The sequence below is a fragment of the Branchiostoma lanceolatum genome, chromosome 2 (assembly GCF_035083965.1).
Source record: "Branchiostoma lanceolatum isolate klBraLanc5 chromosome 2, klBraLanc5.hap2, whole genome shotgun sequence".
Classification (NCBI taxonomy): Eukaryota; Metazoa; Chordata; class Leptocardii; order Amphioxiformes; family Branchiostomatidae; genus Branchiostoma; species Branchiostoma lanceolatum.
In genome coordinates, this window is record NC_089723.1 from 19012739 (window position 1) to 19031059 (window position 18321).

An 18321-nucleotide genomic window follows, 5' to 3' on the forward strand; every position below is an offset into this window, starting at 1 on the left:
CAGTCAGGCACAAAACAGCTGATTCTAATGAAGTTAGGTGGTCTTCTACAAGTGACGAATCTTGGAATCTCTATTTTGTTTAATGGGTCTTCTTCTCTTTGAAGTTTCTGAGATGAAGCGGTCCTCATGGTAACAAAGTTAGGTGCTGCTGCGGAGGGGTAGATTTGTTAATCCCTCCAACCTCGCAGTCTTAAGAATTGTTTTCATTACTTAATGCATTTTTAGAGTGAGCCCTTTTCTGGGGTCTCTAGGGACACAAAAAAGTATTTCTTTTGTCTCAGTCATTAGATCTTAGTGTCCTTCTGTTGATAATGTGTTGTACCCTTTGATGTAGATTTCCATTAGATTATGTCAACGCAAACTTGCATTCAACATAAATCAGTGTTAGATTGTATACCATTGTAGGTAATAATGCAGCTTAAAAAGTTATAATGATCTCCATTCTGTAGCAAATCCTTTCATAATGTGAAGTTCACTACCATGCTCACTTTCATGCCCAGTAGATCTGCCGAGAGTCTTTTCATCCCAACAACAAGTATTTTAGTCACGTGCTTGCATCCGACCTGACCTCTGATGTCGCTACTTTGCCAGCCCAGTTGAGACTAATGAAATTTTGCTCTGGAGGCAGTGGGGGGCTAATTTGTCCATCTTTGTAGATTGGTCTGCCAGGTACCAGCGGGAGGGTACAGGACAAGCCCAAAATGTATTTACTCATTTACTTGTCCCTGTGCTTTATTTAAAAAAGAATTATAGCATTGAATATACAAAGTACATTACTGCTTCAGAGGTATTCCTTCCCCACAGTATACATGTATGTTTTATTTTATTTCAAGCCAATAGTATGGAAAAAACAATAGGATATGTAATTAACGGTTTCTATTTTCTAAGCAATTCAGTATACAGTTCAATTTCAACTACAACTATTCGGTGTGTGGCTTTCAATAATTCCTTCCTGGTTCTCTATGCTATTTTGCTGATACTTCCGTTTGATTAACAACAGACTAATCACACTTCACTACAAATTGATACTTTTGAAATTAGAAGAAATGGAATGTGGAATTGTGTCTGATTTTGATTTATTTGTACTTTCTTCACAATTAATTGGCGGTTGTTGAAATGCTGAGTATCTGTGTTTTCTACAGGAATGTGACCAAGTCCATATCGATGATGTATCATCAGATGACAACGGTCAAGATCTAAGGTGAGGATATTCTCCCTAACTTGTACCTTAGGCCAGATGTTTATCATGGTGTGCAGGTTTGCCTAACTCTTCAGGAGCTACCAACCTGGATCTTAAGTAATTCTGTGAATGCACGGTCTCCAGACTAAAGAATGTAGTATAGCTTTAATCTTTAGGGTACTGTGTGTATAGGGTGGTGATTTAACTGTACATGTACTTATTAACTAATTGAGCTATGCCATCATACATATACATGTAGAACAAAGGTCTTAGTAATATTGCCTGATCAATCTAATATACATCATGTGCAGAAACCTGTATAGTTACATATCACCTCACATTAGACATGTAACAAGGTACAAATGTAGTATTTTAGTGTATTATTGATTGAACAATAGAAATACTAAAAACACGGTTCTTTCTCCTTACTAATGAACCCTACTGTTTCCCTCTGCAGTACCTACAACTTTGCAACAGACGGTTTCCACGCGGCGGCAACAAGCGCAAACCTGTGCCTAGCGACCGGCGTGCGGGGTGGCGTGGACTGGATGAGAAAGTTGGCGTTCCGGTATCGACGCATAAAGGAGATTTACAACAGCTACAAAAACAATGTTGGAGGTATGTAAAGCTGCAGTGATCTTGTTTTTATTTTATGTTCCTTACTATGTTTTTCTATGACTTTATGATAAAGTTTGTTTTACAGCACTTGGATTATGCATATTCAGGTGCAGTGTTGATATTAGTAATGACCATTTCAGTGTAAATTTTAATCAATCAATAGTTTTTCAGACATAAAATTTAGCCTTTTTATTTATACTTATGTGTGGCCAAGAAGAGATTTGACTTTTATTTATACAATAAAAATGCAATATTGCTAATGATTGATGACCACTACAAACAGGCATGTTGGGTCCAGCCAAGCGGGAGCAGTGGTTACAACTGAGGTCAGAGATTGAAGCCCTGACGGACTCCTGGCTGACCATCGCACTCAAGTCCTTATCCATCATCCACTCCAGGTAAAGACTATGCATGTGTTTAGCAGTCTTTAATGTGTTATCTGGATGTAGACCAGATCATGCTTCAACGTTGCCTGTAAATGTATGTTAATATGTACAGGAAACAGTTATGCATGAAGTTGCTGTAAGCAAATCAAATAAAAGTTTAATGTAATGTATAAACGATGAACTATCACGTTATGTGTATTTGCTCATGTAGATAAATACATGTATGTGCTCATGCTATGCCACATAGCATGTCTCAGTCTTTGCCTGTGTGGGTGTTCTGCACACTCCATTCTGATGCATCAAATATCAATAAGAAAGCATGAGTCTTTTCGAGATTGTTATGTGCATCTAGATGGTCTTGATTTTTCAAGTGGGTTTCCCCTTAGTTGTAACCTCCTTTTTGTTGCCGATCTATGGTCCCTCACCTTTTTTTTCAAGAAAAACGAGTGTTTTACTGTTAAACTGTTCCCCTGTAGGCCGAACTGTGTAAACGTTCTGGTTACCACCACTCACCTGGTCCCGACCCTGGCCAAAAGCCTGTTGTATGGGCTAGGGGGCGTCTTCAATGTCGAAAACATTTATAGCGCTAGTAAGATCGGTAAGTAGCCGTGTGACACTAACATGTGCCGCTCCAAGGGCTCAGGAGTGGGACAAGCACCCCTCTTTGGATTAGTGCAATGGTTGATTCCAACTGAAAGTGGTAGTGTGGAGACTTTCTGTCTCCTCGCTATAGAATAAAGACTTTGGGCCCAACCCAAAGGATATTTGAATAACCATCAGTTGGAACCAACCACTTGTATTTCCAGGGGGTGTTCCCTCCCTGTGCAGAGGGGCGGCACGTCTAATCCCCTGCGTGTGTTGCTGTTTCTTCCTGTAGGTCAAACACTGTGAATGTGCTTGTGACCACCACCCAGCTTGTCCCTGCACTTGCCAAATGCCTCCTTTACGGCCTGGGTGGAGTTTTCCCAGTAGAAAACATTTATAGTGCTACCAAAGTTGGTAAGTAGGTGCCGGGGATAGGAGCAATTTTGTCAACAAGCTGAGCAACCTGTGATGGACATCTCTGTTCAGAAATGGAACGATCCTACCCACACGTCATTGTTTATCTTTTCTGTTTGAGCTGCATTTTCATTACCATCAAACCCGCTGTTTAATGATGTCTAATTTTTTTATCCCCCAACAACCTTCCTGGTCCATCCCCAAGTAAAATTGAAAGTAAACTGAAAGTAGAATTTGCAGCCCTTCACCATGATACCTTGTATTAAGTCAAATCTTTGTTATTTTAAACCCAAGTACATTTTTATTTGTTCTTCAATCTAATGTATAACTTGTTGGGATTTCCTACTTCTGAACTGAGGATGACATACCATGTTGCTCTGCTTGTTGGGAAAATTGAACTAAAGTAACTCTGACCGGAATCACACCAGAATCATGCATGAGAAACCCAGTCAATCAAAAAAAAGCATGTGCATGGAAGGAGGCATTTTGCATCCTTGTTTGCATGATTTTTAGTGATTGCTGTTGATTTTTTCAATAGGATAAGTACACTCCTTCTATGGCTTATGGTGCCTGTCTCAAGATGTATGATTTGACACAAAGCATGCCAGTGATTGAAGTTATCTGACCACAGAAACTTAGCACTGGCATAACCCTAACAGAATGCTCGTGATTATTTTTAATTGCTTTTATTATCGAACATCCAAAATTCCTTAATCGATCTGCTGTCATAAGCCATGGAAGGAGTGATAACAAATCTAACATGATGCAGCAATAGAAAACATTCTACCTTGATATATTCAAACTAACAACTCAACTAACATCTCCTCTCTTCACTTTCCCATGAAATGACTGTTGTTCCCCCCTCCCTCCCCCTCTAGGGAAGGAGAGTTGTTTTGAGAGAATCGTGTCCAGGTTTGGGCGGAAGGTCACGTACGTGGTGGTAGGGGACGGGAGAGACGAGGAACAAGCCGCCAAACAGGTACGTGTATGTATCACTCCGTAACACCAACTATCTATATCTTAGTCTTACCCCATCTACAATTCTGCTAAGATATTTCACGAAACAAATTTTGAAACTTTAAAAATGTAATGGTCCTTGTAGAGTGAATGACACAGTAGTTCTATTTCTGTACACAAGGTTGTACCAGACAATTTTCCACCACAGTTTGAACACAGGATAGATAAAGAGTGATGTGGCATGAAGATATGAGGTACATTGTAGTGTAGGCTTACACTGTATAAAAGTGCTCAATGTAATGATGACGTTACAGTCATTTCACAGAGATGAGTACTGAGATGCTGATTGGTGTTCCTATTTCTCCTCCACAGCTACAGTGGCCATTCTGGCGGATATCCAGTCACAACGACCTCGCCGCTCTACATCACGCGCTGGACCTAAACTTGTTGTAGCCCGGAGCCGCCTCTCCCAGTAGTTCAGATCTATCTTCTAACGTGCAGACTGACATCTTCAGTAGTAGAGGAACCTTGTGGACCTGCAGATTTACCTTCAAGGTTTATTATCCCACCAAAAAGGAGACAGCCCTCCCTTTCCCAGTCACCTTACAGTCCTGCCGGTTTTGCCTCCTCAGTCCTGCCAGGACTACGCTGGCACAACAAACGTTTTTGGTCAGTTTCTCAACCTACCATAGCTGAAAGCCAATGTTTGTGGACTCGTTACAAACAAACTCCTGTTAACTGAAGGCTACCATACAATGTGTTTGACAGTGAACGAATGACTAAGTTTTCATCAGCTGCTGTTCTCTCTACCCATGAAAGATTGCTTGTTTTCACGTGGGTGCACGTACATGTAGGTTACTGCTAGTAATCAGTTGCAGGGAATAGTGTGGTAATCATCAACTATTCTGTACTTGCCAGCAACCAAGTTTTTTGGGAAAGCCTTCAGTAGCAGTTTTCAAGTCAGGGTACCAAACCAACATGAACCAACTATCCAATCATGACCCATGGGGCAGATTTTTGTAAATAGATGTGTTGATGATGTATTAGAGATCACATGACCTTGCTAATGAAGAGAAATGGAAATATAAAAATGGGCATTCTTAGCTTTGCGGCTGTGTGACTCACACAGGCAATGTCAATGAAAACCAGCAATAGTGGTAAGGATGAGAAGGTGAAAATGTTTCATCACAACCGATTGAACAATAGGCTTAATCATGTGATTCTTGGCTGATGATCATGAGAGGTAGCTGTCATAGGAACATTGATGCTATAGAAACGTCCCATACTTTCACCAAAGTATTTTATGTACAGACTATTAGGACAGCTTTGTGAACCATCTCAGCTTGCCAAAGGTTATAGACACATGTAGGAACTGTTGTATGTTTCTCTAAGTCTTTTTCTGTGTGAATCATTCTGGCTTTTTTTGGACCTTTGTCTCTTGAGCAGATGTTGTATAGGAAATTTGTTTGCCAAGTTGTGTCAGTACATTTGTGTGCCTTTGCCTGTTGATTACAGCTGAAGTTTTCCGATTAAAACACAAGACATGGAGGAGTTTTTCAAACATGTACCGCCCCTATTGTACAGTGGTGTCAAGTGATTACCATTAGAATTATATTAGTGTCACTCTGTAAGTAGGTAATCTATGACAGTTGTAATGCCCCACAATATTTCTGTAGAGATTTTTCAACCGATACAAAATGTTGTCAAAAGAATAGTATCCATCCCCACCTTGTTTTATAAAGTTTGTCCCTGCTTTATGTCTAAGCTGCGACCAAAAATAGCCTTTGTTGTAACAACTAGGCTACAACTTACAAGAAGGGTGTGTTTCCTTGAGTACTGATGGCTATATAGGAACTAAAGCTATAGGAACTAGTTTCAGGTACTAAAATTCAGTCAAGTTGTGTTTCCGCTTGTATAAAATGCTGCTTTTTGGTCATGTGCCTGCTAGCCAATCATGGATGGAGCCAGGTAACAGGTTTCCTCATTATGAGAGGACCACTAGAGGTAGGCGTGTTGATTTGAAAAACTCCTCCAGTACTTAACAAAAAAAGATTGACTTGGTGACATGGGAACACTGTCTGTTTGGGAAGTCAATTGTGTTATGAACGGCAAAAGCTAATTATGCGAAATTTATATATTTTTATTGAAGTGTTGTGTGTAGCTGTGACTAGTTTCAGCCATTGTTTGTAATGTATGTCCATGTAATGTACTGTACTTAGTTTTCTAGTGCCAGAGAATAGCTAAGATAGATAGACTATTTTGTACAGTTTCAAACTTTGAAAGATCGTATGCTATTGGTTATGTATGAAAGCTGATGTGAATTGTGTAGCAGAGAGCTCTGCTGTGATTAGTAGGTAGTTGACTCCGCCTTCTCATGACATCTCCATATATGGTCATGCAAGCCAAATTAGGAAAGTGAGTGATTACCATATATGGCATTTACCTCAGTATTGGATGTTGATATTCAACAGTGAAGTGTGTGATTGCATCTATAAGTAGTTAAGATAAGAGGATAAAATGGATTTTTGTAGGAACATTTGTGTCAAAGCTTGCCATCATCAGGAGTGCAGCTGCAGATTGTGATGTAGCACCAAACAGAATCATGGCCAGAAAAAACAACTACCAAGGCAAACAGGCAGTTGGTTTAGTGAAATCAGCCAGCCTGTAACAAAAAAACTCTTGGGGTAAATTTTTGTGCAGTCCTGTTGAAAACAATGGTGTAAAAGATACAACCAAATTTTGTCCTCGAGATACGTGTTTAAACTGTTGTAATTTTTCCTGGAGCAAAACCATCCAAAACGTGTCAGTAGGTTGGAAATATGAATGACTACGTGTGCCATTTCATTCATGAACATTGTTCATGGCCACTTTATCATTTGCTCCTAGTGATAGGAATTCTAGTGAAGTTGATCGTGATAGATCAATTTGTGGTGTTGCCTTGGGAACAGAGACTTTGTTGCCATGGAGACAGAATTGTCCAAACTCATTTGATTGTGTGGTTTGTGATGTGCTTGTTACCAAGGTTGCATGCAGGCTCCCAGAATGCTGCGGGCACTTGTTGTTTGACTGTTGAACCATAACCATTTCAACCGTGACCTTGAACCATGCTGACCTGTAAACAAGTGGTTGACAGATTTGATATTTTATAAGCATAAGAAATAAAGATGTGTTGTGCTTTTCTATACAAGTGGAGTGGCCTATTTATTTGCCGTTGTAGTTTAATATATTTCTATCATACTGTAAGATTTGGACACAAGAGAACATAGAAAATGGTATGAATATAAGAGGATAGCATTGTGATCTTAACTATTAAGATAAGCTGTATGCTGACTCATGAAGTTATGGATGTTCATCTCTACTTTAATTCCATATGTCATATGATACAGGGAGGACATGAGGACTATTCCTATTGTTTTTACACCCATCACAGTACATGTGTACTAACAAGTAATAAATACCCAGGGACATGTACTGATATGCATAAGAAAGTACCAATTCAGAGCTCATTATGAAAAGGTGTACATTGGATTCCATGCAGCAGTGCTTTCTACAACTCAAAATTCAAAGAGAAACAGTGATAGGGAGTTAGATACACTTCATGAGGGACATGGCAAAATAGACTGGGGAGGAGGGGGGGGGAATTCTGCTACGGCAAGATTTAATATAGTTGTTTTGTTCCCTTGATTGCTCAGTGCAATCAATTCCAGCCTTTGTTAACAATAAACTAAACATCTATGTACACATAATATCCACAACCATCCACAGACTTTGTACAGTGTTTACATAAGAAGCACATTAGCCACGGAACTATCACCATGTATGATCTACTCTGTGTCAGTATGGATGAGCTAGACTAGAATAATTTCTTTTTAAAAAGTGCTGTTGTCTGGTTGTTTTATGTAATAACCACTGTAAAACTCTTTTTTTCAAAATAATCACCAATAAGTCTGAAAATGACATTGTAATACAATAAGAATTTACATCATATGCAAGTTTGAAGGGGATAAAATATCACATGATTTCTGATTCTAATACATCTATACTGTACAATGAACATGACTGCATTTCAATGTAACTAGAAGAAGAATACGGTGAGCAATATCACCAGCATGGCAGACAGGAAATCTGGGAAATAGGAAGCATTTCATAGATGATTTATAGAAGTATATACATGAAATCTTGAGGAATGTATAAATTGGAATGTTGTTCGTGCCACAGAGCATGGCCATAAATACAGCTGTAGATTTGACATCACAGTTGAACAACAACAGTTACCATATCACATATCTTCAGTATAACTTAGCACCTGCCTGGCAAACTTGGCATGCCCACACAGTATGTCGTCTCAAATGCCTTGTATTACTGATGTACAGCACAGGACTGCACGGCAACAGTTTAGTCAGAGTTTGCTTTTGAAAAGGAGATTTAACCTCGGTTCTGGATGTACCTAGCCTGAGTACCAGCCTCCGTAGTGACCGCTGGCTCAATTCTTGTCGCTTGCTAACCACGGTCTTGAGCCAGCGGCCACTAAGGAGGCTGGTACTCAGACTAGGATGTACCACCATAATCGGAACTTGCTGTGTCTCTGGTTTTGATGGCCTTGTAGATAGTTACCCGTATTTTCCACATTTCTCTAGTCTGCACCGCCTTCGTCACCCTCCTCAATGGTGGCGTCGAGGCTGTCCCCCAAGCTGCTGGACCGTGCACGGCTGTGACTCGCTACTCTGGGTAAAACACGATCCGGTGCCCGACTCCGATCGGCCTGTTCCTTCTTCTCCGGCTCCGGGTCTTTTCTTGGTTCCGGCACCACTTCTGGCTCTTCAGGCGTCTCCCCTGACAACAATTTTTCTCTCTCCTCTTTAGCTTTCTGTTTGTTGGCCAGGCTTTTCCATTGCTCCAGGTTTTTCCTGAAAGACAAAGGAAAGGATACAGCAAGACGTGACAACAAAATAATGTAACAGTTACCCAACGGGGCTATGTACTGGCGACCAGTTTCATTAATCATAGGCAGCATTTCATGCAATGAAATATTGTACATGTTTGCCCAACTTGGCTCAGTACATACAGGTCACCAAGGACATGTTTACAAAGTACGAGTATCGTAGTCTAGGTTCAGGTTCATATAGGTTAAAGCTTCTTCTTGGTAAAGGTTAACTAACTATATGCCTGAGACTCACAAGGTGCCTTCCACCATTCCTTCGCACCCGGGGATGACCTTAGCCAGGATCCTGTAGCAGGGTAGACAGATGCCGGAGATGAAGCCGACCTGGTTGGCGGGCAGCTCGTGTGCCCGCCGCCGGTCCATCATCGGTGCCGGCTCCTGCCCGCGGGCTCTTTCCTCGTCCCCCTATAAACAGGATGAGGATGAAAAAACTTCAGAACCATCTCTCTGAAGAATCTTCAATGGTATTAAGTAAGGACCGGGGTGCATGTGTAGACATAAAAGGGTGCAACCTTAATCTCCAGGCAGATCTATCGGTGACAATGACAGTATAGAAAGCGTAAAAGCAGGATTATAGGTGTCCAATGATGCCGCTAGCGCTGTTGCCCTTTTGATACTGGCATTGCCACCGATAGATCTGATTGGAGATTAGTGCAACCTGACCTTTCACTGTGTGGACATAATGTTTTTCGACGGATACGAATTTATCTGAGCATCTTGTTTCGCCATCCTACTCTTAAACGATAAAGTTGAATGCGAATTTCGTCAGAAATCACACTATAGTACTAAAGATTTTCAGCTTGCTCCTCGATGACCTTACCTGGTTGTAGAATTCTTCGAAGATGACCTTGACTGTCTCCTGTTGTATCTCCCATGGTTTGATGATAGCTGACAGGTCGCATGCTGTCATGGTAACGGCACGGACAATCTCCCTATCAAACACGTGCAGACAAATCAGTGGACGTCTTTAAGCCCATTTTGTACTTATTTTCCAATCAAAAATATAATCTGGCCATGGTGCTGAATTCATGACTGTTGTTACCGATGCCTTCATTTGTACGTGCCGCTTTGCAAACATCTTTCATATCATAATCTCTGAACATAGGAGCAAATTAAGTGCTAATCATGTAATGCTTGTTAGAATTTACAAACAAAAAGTTTCTTTTTTTTTCGTACTGTTGATCAAGACGGTGTGTAATTGATGTGGAAAAGGCATCTTCCTTCCTTTCAATGCGTTACAGTTCATCAATATCTTGTTCGGGAAAGTGGTCAGTGAATAGGGAAGATGGAATTTTCGCTGACCTGTGATCCTCGTTCTCCCAGGAGAACTCATTCTTGGCCACCACCTCCCGCAGCCTGTCGCTGTTGCCGAAGTAAAGCGCCAGATCGGTGGCCAGGATGGCGTGTTTGATGTATCCCAACACCTGAGAGGCACACACGAACTCATTGTCTATGGTACACAACTTTTACGCTTAGTTCGAAATGTCTTGCGGAAGATCATGTAGGCGAATGGAATGGCAATACATATCATTAACAGCTTGTGATTGCCGTAGCTTTCTTTCTGCGAACTGTAAAGCCCAGCATGCAGCTGGAAAAAACCTTGGGTGACATGTTGATGCCCCTTGACACATCTTTGTCTAGTACGCTCAGACTTTTTAGAGACATCCAAGGAAAGACATAGCATTGAGGAAAGTTTGAAGGTTCACGGATGCATACATATATGATGACCATGGTTCATCGATCTATATTGAGTCAACACATTAGTAATCCAGTATGATACCTGTTTGTACTCCTCCGAGCTAAGGTGCTTGAAGATGTTGTGTCCCTCGTGCTGTAGGATGGTGATGGTCTGGTTGAAGTGATGGTGTTCCATGGTGGAGGTAGAGTAGACCGCCGCCAGCGGGGACGAACTCTTCACCATGAACATGTTACTCTTGCCGCGATGATCCAGGTCGTGACACAGACACGCCACGAACAGGGCCAAACACTGTGGGGGAGACGAAATGGCACATTATAAACGTTATCGCTAAAATTATGTCATAGAGGACACTCAATAATTACTCTTACAGTTGCCTTTATTTTCATTTAAATATAAAGTCAACTGTTGAATTTAAAAGTTCTACAGTTGACTTTATATAACTTTAAAATTCTACACAAACTGATCATAATTTAGTGTTAAACTCACTGCATGGAAAATTTCTGGACTTACTTTGTTTCCTTGATAAAGCAGAATAAAGTTGCTAAAATAAATCACTCATAGTAGTTGTTTGCGCGGATAGCTTGTTTTTTTGGACGCCGTTTTCAATGGCAGACTAAATCTACTGTTTTGTGGTTCGTCGTCGAAAACAGGTCCTCTTTTAGACGTAACCTATTGGAGATAACATATAATGCTGGAGAAAATGCAGCGAACATTGTGTATTTCTAGTTTCTCTAAACATTTTAGAACATTTGAATCAACATGGTGTGAGAACATATAAAGTATTTACCTCCAGACCAGTGAAGACATCCTGTGAGATTTTGATGACGGTGTACGCACAGTGCGCCACGGAGAACGCGTGGGACCAGTTGTGGTACGGAACCGGCCGGTAGTTCTTCCTCACCGTCATCGTAAACCGGATAAGCTGCTCCATGTCAAATCTGGTCACGGGGAAGAAATACGAGAATATTGCTGTTGAAAGTACGTACGATAGGACTCAAAGTATGTACAAACAACTCAAAGAAACGGCTTAGTCATTTTCATTTTTAAACGTTATTTTTCAAACATCGTATAGCAAACGCATTACACTGACAATGCTAATGACATGGCAGGGACAACGCTAAGAAGAAAATGGTTACAAGTTTTTCTTATTATAGATTATGCTTATCATAACTTTATTTGCAAACTCATACCAGAAGCCTAGCAATGTAAATGAACAATGAGCAATAAACATTTACATCTATACATTTACAGACATGGTAAAAAAATCTAGTTTTGCGGCTAAAAGTCACTGTTAACTTCGGAGGTAGATATCAAAGAGTATTGAAGTGACGCGACTGACTTGCTCATACAAAAGAGATCCTTGAACATCAGAATGACGTAGAGGGGCTTCACGTCATCTGGGATGCTCCAGGGAGAGTACTCAAATCTGTGGAGGGTGAACAAAACAAACATGAGTACTCCAGTTTAGATTTGTAGAGAAGGATGAAACGTTTACAATGAAAACACATATCAACAACACAAGAGAGTCTACGTCTTACTGACACACGACTGGCTTGGTCTATATGTTATATATAGTATATTTTTAACTTTCATCATGTTTCAATAAATTGTTTGATAATTTCTGCTTCATTCTAAGTCTGTGCCCCCTCGAAAACCAGCTTGTTCAAATCTGAAGGAGCTACCGAGCACATTAATCTGAAGATTTAATGAACTAAATAAAAATGAATATCAATCTAGATGCTTGGAGAAAGGCTTCTGCAAAAGTTTCTATCAGCTTGTTCAAATCTACCCAGTATATTGATCTGAAGATTAGATAGATTAAATGAATATGACTGGGTGCTTGGATAAAGGCTTCCGAAGTTCCGATCCGAAACGTTTTCATCAGAAACACTCCAGTTGTGGTAAATCTTGGTTTAGAGCACCTGGCCAGTTCCACCTCCTCCACATCAGGCAGCTGCTCCGCGTTGTCCAGCGCCTGTTTCAGCAGCTGGAACTCGCACTCTGAGCAGGTGCTGTGGTAAGACAACACGTCCAGCGCCACTTTGTACTTCTGCTCTGAACGCCTGATCTTGTCATACAGCTGGGGCAAAAACGGATATTCATGGTGAAATAATGTAGAGTACTTTATTGATACAACAAAAGTGCAGACACTTTCGTCAGATCTTCTACAACTATAGATACACAAAAGTGTGCAGTGATTTTAACATAGTAACTACAAGGTGTATCACTTAATGGGATATACATTTTTTTATCTATTTACGTATTTGTAAACTGAAAGGATGGTATAATCCTAGGATGCATGACTAATGTATAAGTTATTGTATTGAATCAGATTTGCGATGCATTTGTTGTAAGTGCTTTATTACTACGTAATGACGGAGTGATAACGTACCTTTGCATGATGCAGAGCAAGCCCACAGTATACAGCAAATTTCTCAAATGCCTCCTCATCTGAGGACAACACAATAAAACAGTTATTCCGTTATTGTACATACAAAGTGGTCTTCTGGCTGAATTTGAGTGTGGGTTCAAAGGTGAATATGGGGCTACATCGTGTCTAATAGCTGCTCCATGACGTTCACTAAGCTAACGATCTTTCTATTAACAACCTAGAATGTCGCCAATTATAAGCTTAAGATTCATAAAGTCCAAAAAGATCAAAGAAGTGCAAAGTGCTTTCTGCTCGAATCGGAGAAAACCACATGTCACAGCATGTCCAGGATAAAAAATACAACAATCGGAAGTTCTGCTGCAGTACCAATGTCAGTCACCAGGAGGCCCAAAGTCGACCTTGACCTTCGCGTTAACACGCGCGCACAGACACACACACACACACACACACACACACACACACACACACACACACACACACACACACACACACACACACAACAAAAAAACATAAAGACAAACAGATCGAAAAGCAATACCTATAAATCGAAAACAACATCGAAGAATAACACCACATTGAGCGACAAACGGCCGGAATAGGGAGGATCGAAGGTAGGGTGGGAAGGAAAAAGGAAAGATATTGAACCGGGAGCTCCAATATAGTGGAAGAAAAAGACTGCTTGAAAAAAACAACATAGGGACATCATTCCCCATTCCCATTCTTTTCAAGAAACATAAAAGCTTTCAGCCGTAACTTCCAGCCAAAAGCTCTCTGTTCCGTTATGCCTGATGTAAATGGTGGCTATTGTTTGGTAACAAATCCCACTTTATGTTGACAAATCACTCTGTCAAGTCTAGTCACAGTGTAAATGCCCCTGTGCTTCCCCGTGGTCCTGAGGGAGCGGCAGTGCCACGTGTGAGCCGCGCGGAAACATATGTTATCACCGCTACTAATGGCGCCATTGTTGCGCCACAATCAAACCATAGATTAACGACTCCTCAGCGAGCCTGCGAACACCTGCCGACCTGCACTGGCACAAGTAAATATTACTGCATTCAGCGTAAGAGCCCATGTGCGCTCAGTAAAAGCTTTTCCTATTGTCCCCGCCATGTTCCGTCTGCTGATGATGTATTGCCTGTCTTGAAAGTGTCCCTCCTTGTGCCCCTATGCTTTAGGAAGTTTATTGTACCCGGCGGCGTATTCATCGTAGATGTCTGCGCAAGGAAAATCTATTGTCGCAGCAGACAGATATTGTTCATTGGCTGCTACCAAGAAATCGCACCAACTTTCGGGACCTTTTCATGATTTTTAAACACACAAAGAATGGTGGATTTTAGCCTTGAGAGAGCATGTAGCTTCTCATGTGTACGGTTTGTCAAAGTTTCGTCAACTGCTGTTGTGTATATGTCGTATATATTCGAACATATGTGTTAATTTCTCACATACGCTACAGTGGACACAGTGACTCTCTACGGCTGACGGACAGTTTCGAGTCTGAAAAGCGCAGTCTAAAACAGTTTTGATAAAAAATCTTACAACACTTGCAAGCTTTAGCAAAACCCCTAGTATTCAGGATCTCCCCTGGTACAAATTTACTCTTAGTAATGGTTTCAAAAGTTACATAAAAATATACTACTAAACTACCCCTCCTGGACAAACAGAAAGGGCGTTTGCCCTTTGCATTTCGTTTCGTCCTAACGTTGCATAAAATCATGCGGGATGAATTGTTTTATAGCGCCGCTGGGTGCTTAGCTATAACAGTCCCTTTATAATGCGACAGCACATTTCTATAATGTTGTTCATACGGGTCCACCTTCGGAGCAGAGGGCACGGTCTCTATAGTGTACTACAAAAACACGATGATTTGACATTGGTGAGTTGGCCTCTCGGCGGCCTCATGTGTATAAAGGCTTTTGTGATCAGCAGTTGTAGCCCGAGTGATATAACTTCCCCCGGTAGGCAAACTTTTAGAAAGGGAAAATATCACAATAAAAGTGGGGCGACTGTCGCATTGCAACTGACTGTAGATATGTACATCTTTCTTACGGCAGCGCACTTTTATTTCTTCTTTAACATTTTGAAACTGGAAGAATTCTGTACGAAGATGTCCCAACAATGCGATCCTCTGTGTGCGTGTCCTCGTTACTGTGTACCGTACGTATACACGATGGTCCCTGCGACAAAGAGACTATTTTATGAGATGAGAACACGGGGATAGGGAAACTTTCGTATCCTCAAATTCATTCCATGTGTTTATAACGTGTTTTAACAGTGTGTGGTGGGGTACATAGTTGCGGTGAAGGCGCGTCTTTTTGCTTTTCAGAAGTACGACGTAATGATGATAAGATATCGTGTTTTCTCACTGGGTAGTGACTTTGGGGTAGAGAGGACATGTTAAGGATTTTTTTTGCAGTCATGTGGTTACATTACGCAACTCCCGTGTCTAGAGTGTAACTCAGCTTACTGTGCTGCCTTGCGTTCCCGTGTTTTTCTGATGCCATCCCACCCCAACACACACGCACTATCATCAAAGTTGACGTCGGCAGAACAAATGGAACACGATATTAAAACGGTACAAAGATTGACGACCCCATTAGGCAGTGCCGGGGTAATGGCTGATGATGGGGGGATTAATATTTCATAAGTACGTTCTACATTGTCACACAGAAGCTGGGAACATATTTTTTTGGTGTAAAAGCCTTACTTCATTGTTCGCAATACGTCAATTTGGTTTCACAATAAAAAAATATATATATTGTGGTCGTGAAAGCTGAGTGACCATCAAAATCCAGTTCGGCTATGAAAACAGGACGTAATCATATCATACGAATAATATTGATTTATATCATATGAATGCCAACGTTGATATTTTACAGTATACAACTACTCTACTATATACCATACCAATATTACTACTTAAGATTATATCAATATCAATACTCTGTTGTCGTGAAGATATGAAATATTCTCCAGCATTGAAAATACACACAATCATGTGAAGTAGAGTGAAATACTTTCTCCGTTAATTTTGTTTCGTAAACACCATTCTTGAGGTTGATGAATAGCTTGACTGTGTTTGTGATGATATTATGAGGTATAGCTGTTACAATATCATGTCCATTATGGCGGTTTGACCTCAGGTTAACCTTAGGTGACCCCGCCTGACCAGGTCAAGTATATACTGTAGTGTAACACATTTACCTGATGAGTGTAATAATATTCATAGCTTCTTCACACTTCAAAGCAGGGCCATAATTTCGTTTATATTTCAGAATTATACGAGTGGAATAATGTTTTATTGTTGCTTTGCTCAACATCTAATGATTGTTTTCTAGCACATTAGCTATAATCATAGAGGCACAGATCACCAGTCATATTGCTAATGTTTCACAAGGGAGACAGTTGTAGTCGATGAAGGTTAGACATCCAGGTAATAAGATACGCAGAATAATACTTACTCAAGCAACTGGATAAAATTTGGAGACGGTCAGAGTGTCAGACGATTCAGACAGCGTCAGTGACTAATGCTGTCTGAAACGTCTGACCGTTTCCAAATTCTATCCAGTTGCTTGAGTAACGTTAACTGCTACCTTAAGGCCTTGCATAGACAGTTATTTGGTTCTTGACTCGACACTTTGACCTTCGTACTTACCGGCTGTTTCAGACAGCTTCAGTGACGGATACTGTCTGAAACGTCTGACTGTTTCCAAATGTTACCCAGTTGCTTGAGTAACGTCAACTGCTACCTTGCATAGACAGTTGTTTGGTTCTTGACTTGACACTTTGATGTTCGTACTCACCGGCCGTTGAGAATGGTTTCATAGACAGCGTCAGTGACGGATACTGTCTGAAACGTCTGACTGATTCCAAATTTTGTCCAGTTGCTTGAGTAACGTCAACTACTACTTTGCATAGATAGTTGTTTGGTTATTGGCGCGACACTTCGTACTTGCCGGCTGTTGAGAATGGTCCAGCCAGTTTGTTCACCATCTGCACGACACCGATGACACTACAGGAGGACGGAAAGGGGGACAGTTAGAACATGTAGAAATGTGCATTTATCACTGGAACATGAAGCATACTGTTTGATTCGGCATCTGTCTATCAACAGCTATAACCTTTCATTGAATGTACTAAAGACCGTCTAGAACTTTTTTTCACTTAAAGGGCTTTATACCCCATTACATTGCATAACAATGTCTTGAACAAAACAAACATAGCGTTGACATTTTTTTTAAAGGATAAATGATGTTAAGTTTTTGTGATATGATATTTCATGATAGACTTGTCAAACCGATAAAATCATAAGCGCTAGGACGCCATTAAGGCATCAGTCAGTGTTCTTGTAGGTGTGAATAGACGACTTTTGACTTTTACGTTTTCCGAATCTTTCAAGGCTATTTCTGTTGTGCTTTTCGTGCGGGTCTGTATATTTAAAGCTGCTACGTTCTATTTGCGGAGTCATCATTCTCGAACCAGAACAATGCCCGCGCCATTAGCCGCCCGCCAGCTACCAGATGGGAGGGTGTGGCGCGCATCACTGAAGGTTGCTCCGCACAATGGCGAACAACTCGCACATAATGCAGGCGGAATCGGACAACAATACACCCGCTGGAAGATTAATGGGCGCGCGCTTTCAAACAATATGAACAAATGGGCTTGCGGAGAGAAAGGATTTAAGGGCTAGGCTCCTCGTCTGCATTTTACGAAGACATTTTACAACAATTACAGGTGCATAATTGGAGGACAATGGGCTGGGGTGGCGCCGGACTTGTCGGTGGTTTAGGCTAATGTACTTCATTGTTCGCCGGTGGCAACAGCGTGATTGATAGCACGGCAAGAACGGAACCTATTTATCGACACGTCAACAACGCTTGGTGAAATCGGCGCAAGTTTGATTGAGTAACAATGGAGGAACGATGCTGCTGAAGACTAACAGGGTCATGAATTGATTTCCTAATGTGAGTGACGTTGAAGAAAGAACATGCAATAGATAGTAGATAGCGCAGTGCCAAAGAATAACGATGGATATAATGAACTTTTATTTGCCGGCCTGGTTGGATAGATAAGCCAACTACAAATTTAGATATGCTGCCTTTATACTATGCCAACTGCTGCACTCGCTAAAGGTTGTGTCGGTTGGGTCTC

At 41.0% G+C, this 18321-nt stretch overlaps 2 protein-coding genes across 25 annotated transcripts in view; one reads left to right on the plus strand and one right to left on the minus strand.

Annotated features, from left to right (window-relative positions):
- Positions 1–7327, plus strand: part of LOC136427741 (eyes absent homolog 1-like) — a 109904-nt gene extending 102577 nt beyond the window's left edge. For 17 of the 22 annotated variants that reach the window (XM_066416860.1, XM_066416861.1, XM_066416859.1 and 14 more), the window contains 6 exons: positions 1143–1201; positions 1638–1798; positions 2082–2196; positions 3062–3183; positions 4062–4168; positions 4513–7327. In XM_066416860.1, the coding sequence (XP_066272957.1) occupies positions 1143–1201; positions 1638–1798; positions 2082–2196; positions 3062–3183; positions 4062–4168; positions 4513–4593 (645 nt within the window). In that variant the 3' untranslated portion in view covers positions 4594–7327. Of the gene's footprint in view, positions 1–1142; positions 1202–1637; positions 1799–2081; positions 2197–2660; positions 2783–3061; positions 3184–4061; positions 4169–4512 lie in introns of all 22 variants that reach the window. The other 5 variants (XM_066416865.1, XM_066416876.1, XM_066416864.1 and 2 more) reach the window with 3 other exon arrangements.
- Positions 7328–7479: 152 nt separating this feature from the next.
- The window catches only part of LOC136427740 (probable 3',5'-cyclic phosphodiesterase pde-5), a 69192-nt gene continuing 58350 nt past the window's right edge, over positions 7480–18321 (minus strand). For all 3 annotated transcript variants that reach the window (XM_066416857.1, XM_066416856.1, XM_066416858.1), the window contains 10 exons: positions 17127–17182; positions 13174–13232; positions 12704–12861; positions 12121–12207; positions 11569–11719; positions 10863–11069; positions 10385–10506; positions 9903–10014; positions 9318–9487; positions 7480–9047 (listed from right to left, as the gene is read on the minus strand). In XM_066416857.1, coding sequence (XP_066272954.1) covers positions 8774–9047; positions 9318–9487; positions 9903–10014; positions 10385–10506; positions 10863–11069; positions 11569–11719; positions 12121–12207; positions 12704–12861; positions 13174–13232; positions 17127–17182 — 1396 coding nt within the window. In that variant the 3' untranslated portion in view covers positions 7480–8773. The remainder of the gene's footprint in view (positions 9048–9317; positions 9488–9902; positions 10015–10384; positions 10507–10862; positions 11070–11568; positions 11720–12120; positions 12208–12703; positions 12862–13173; positions 13233–17126; positions 17183–18321) is intronic.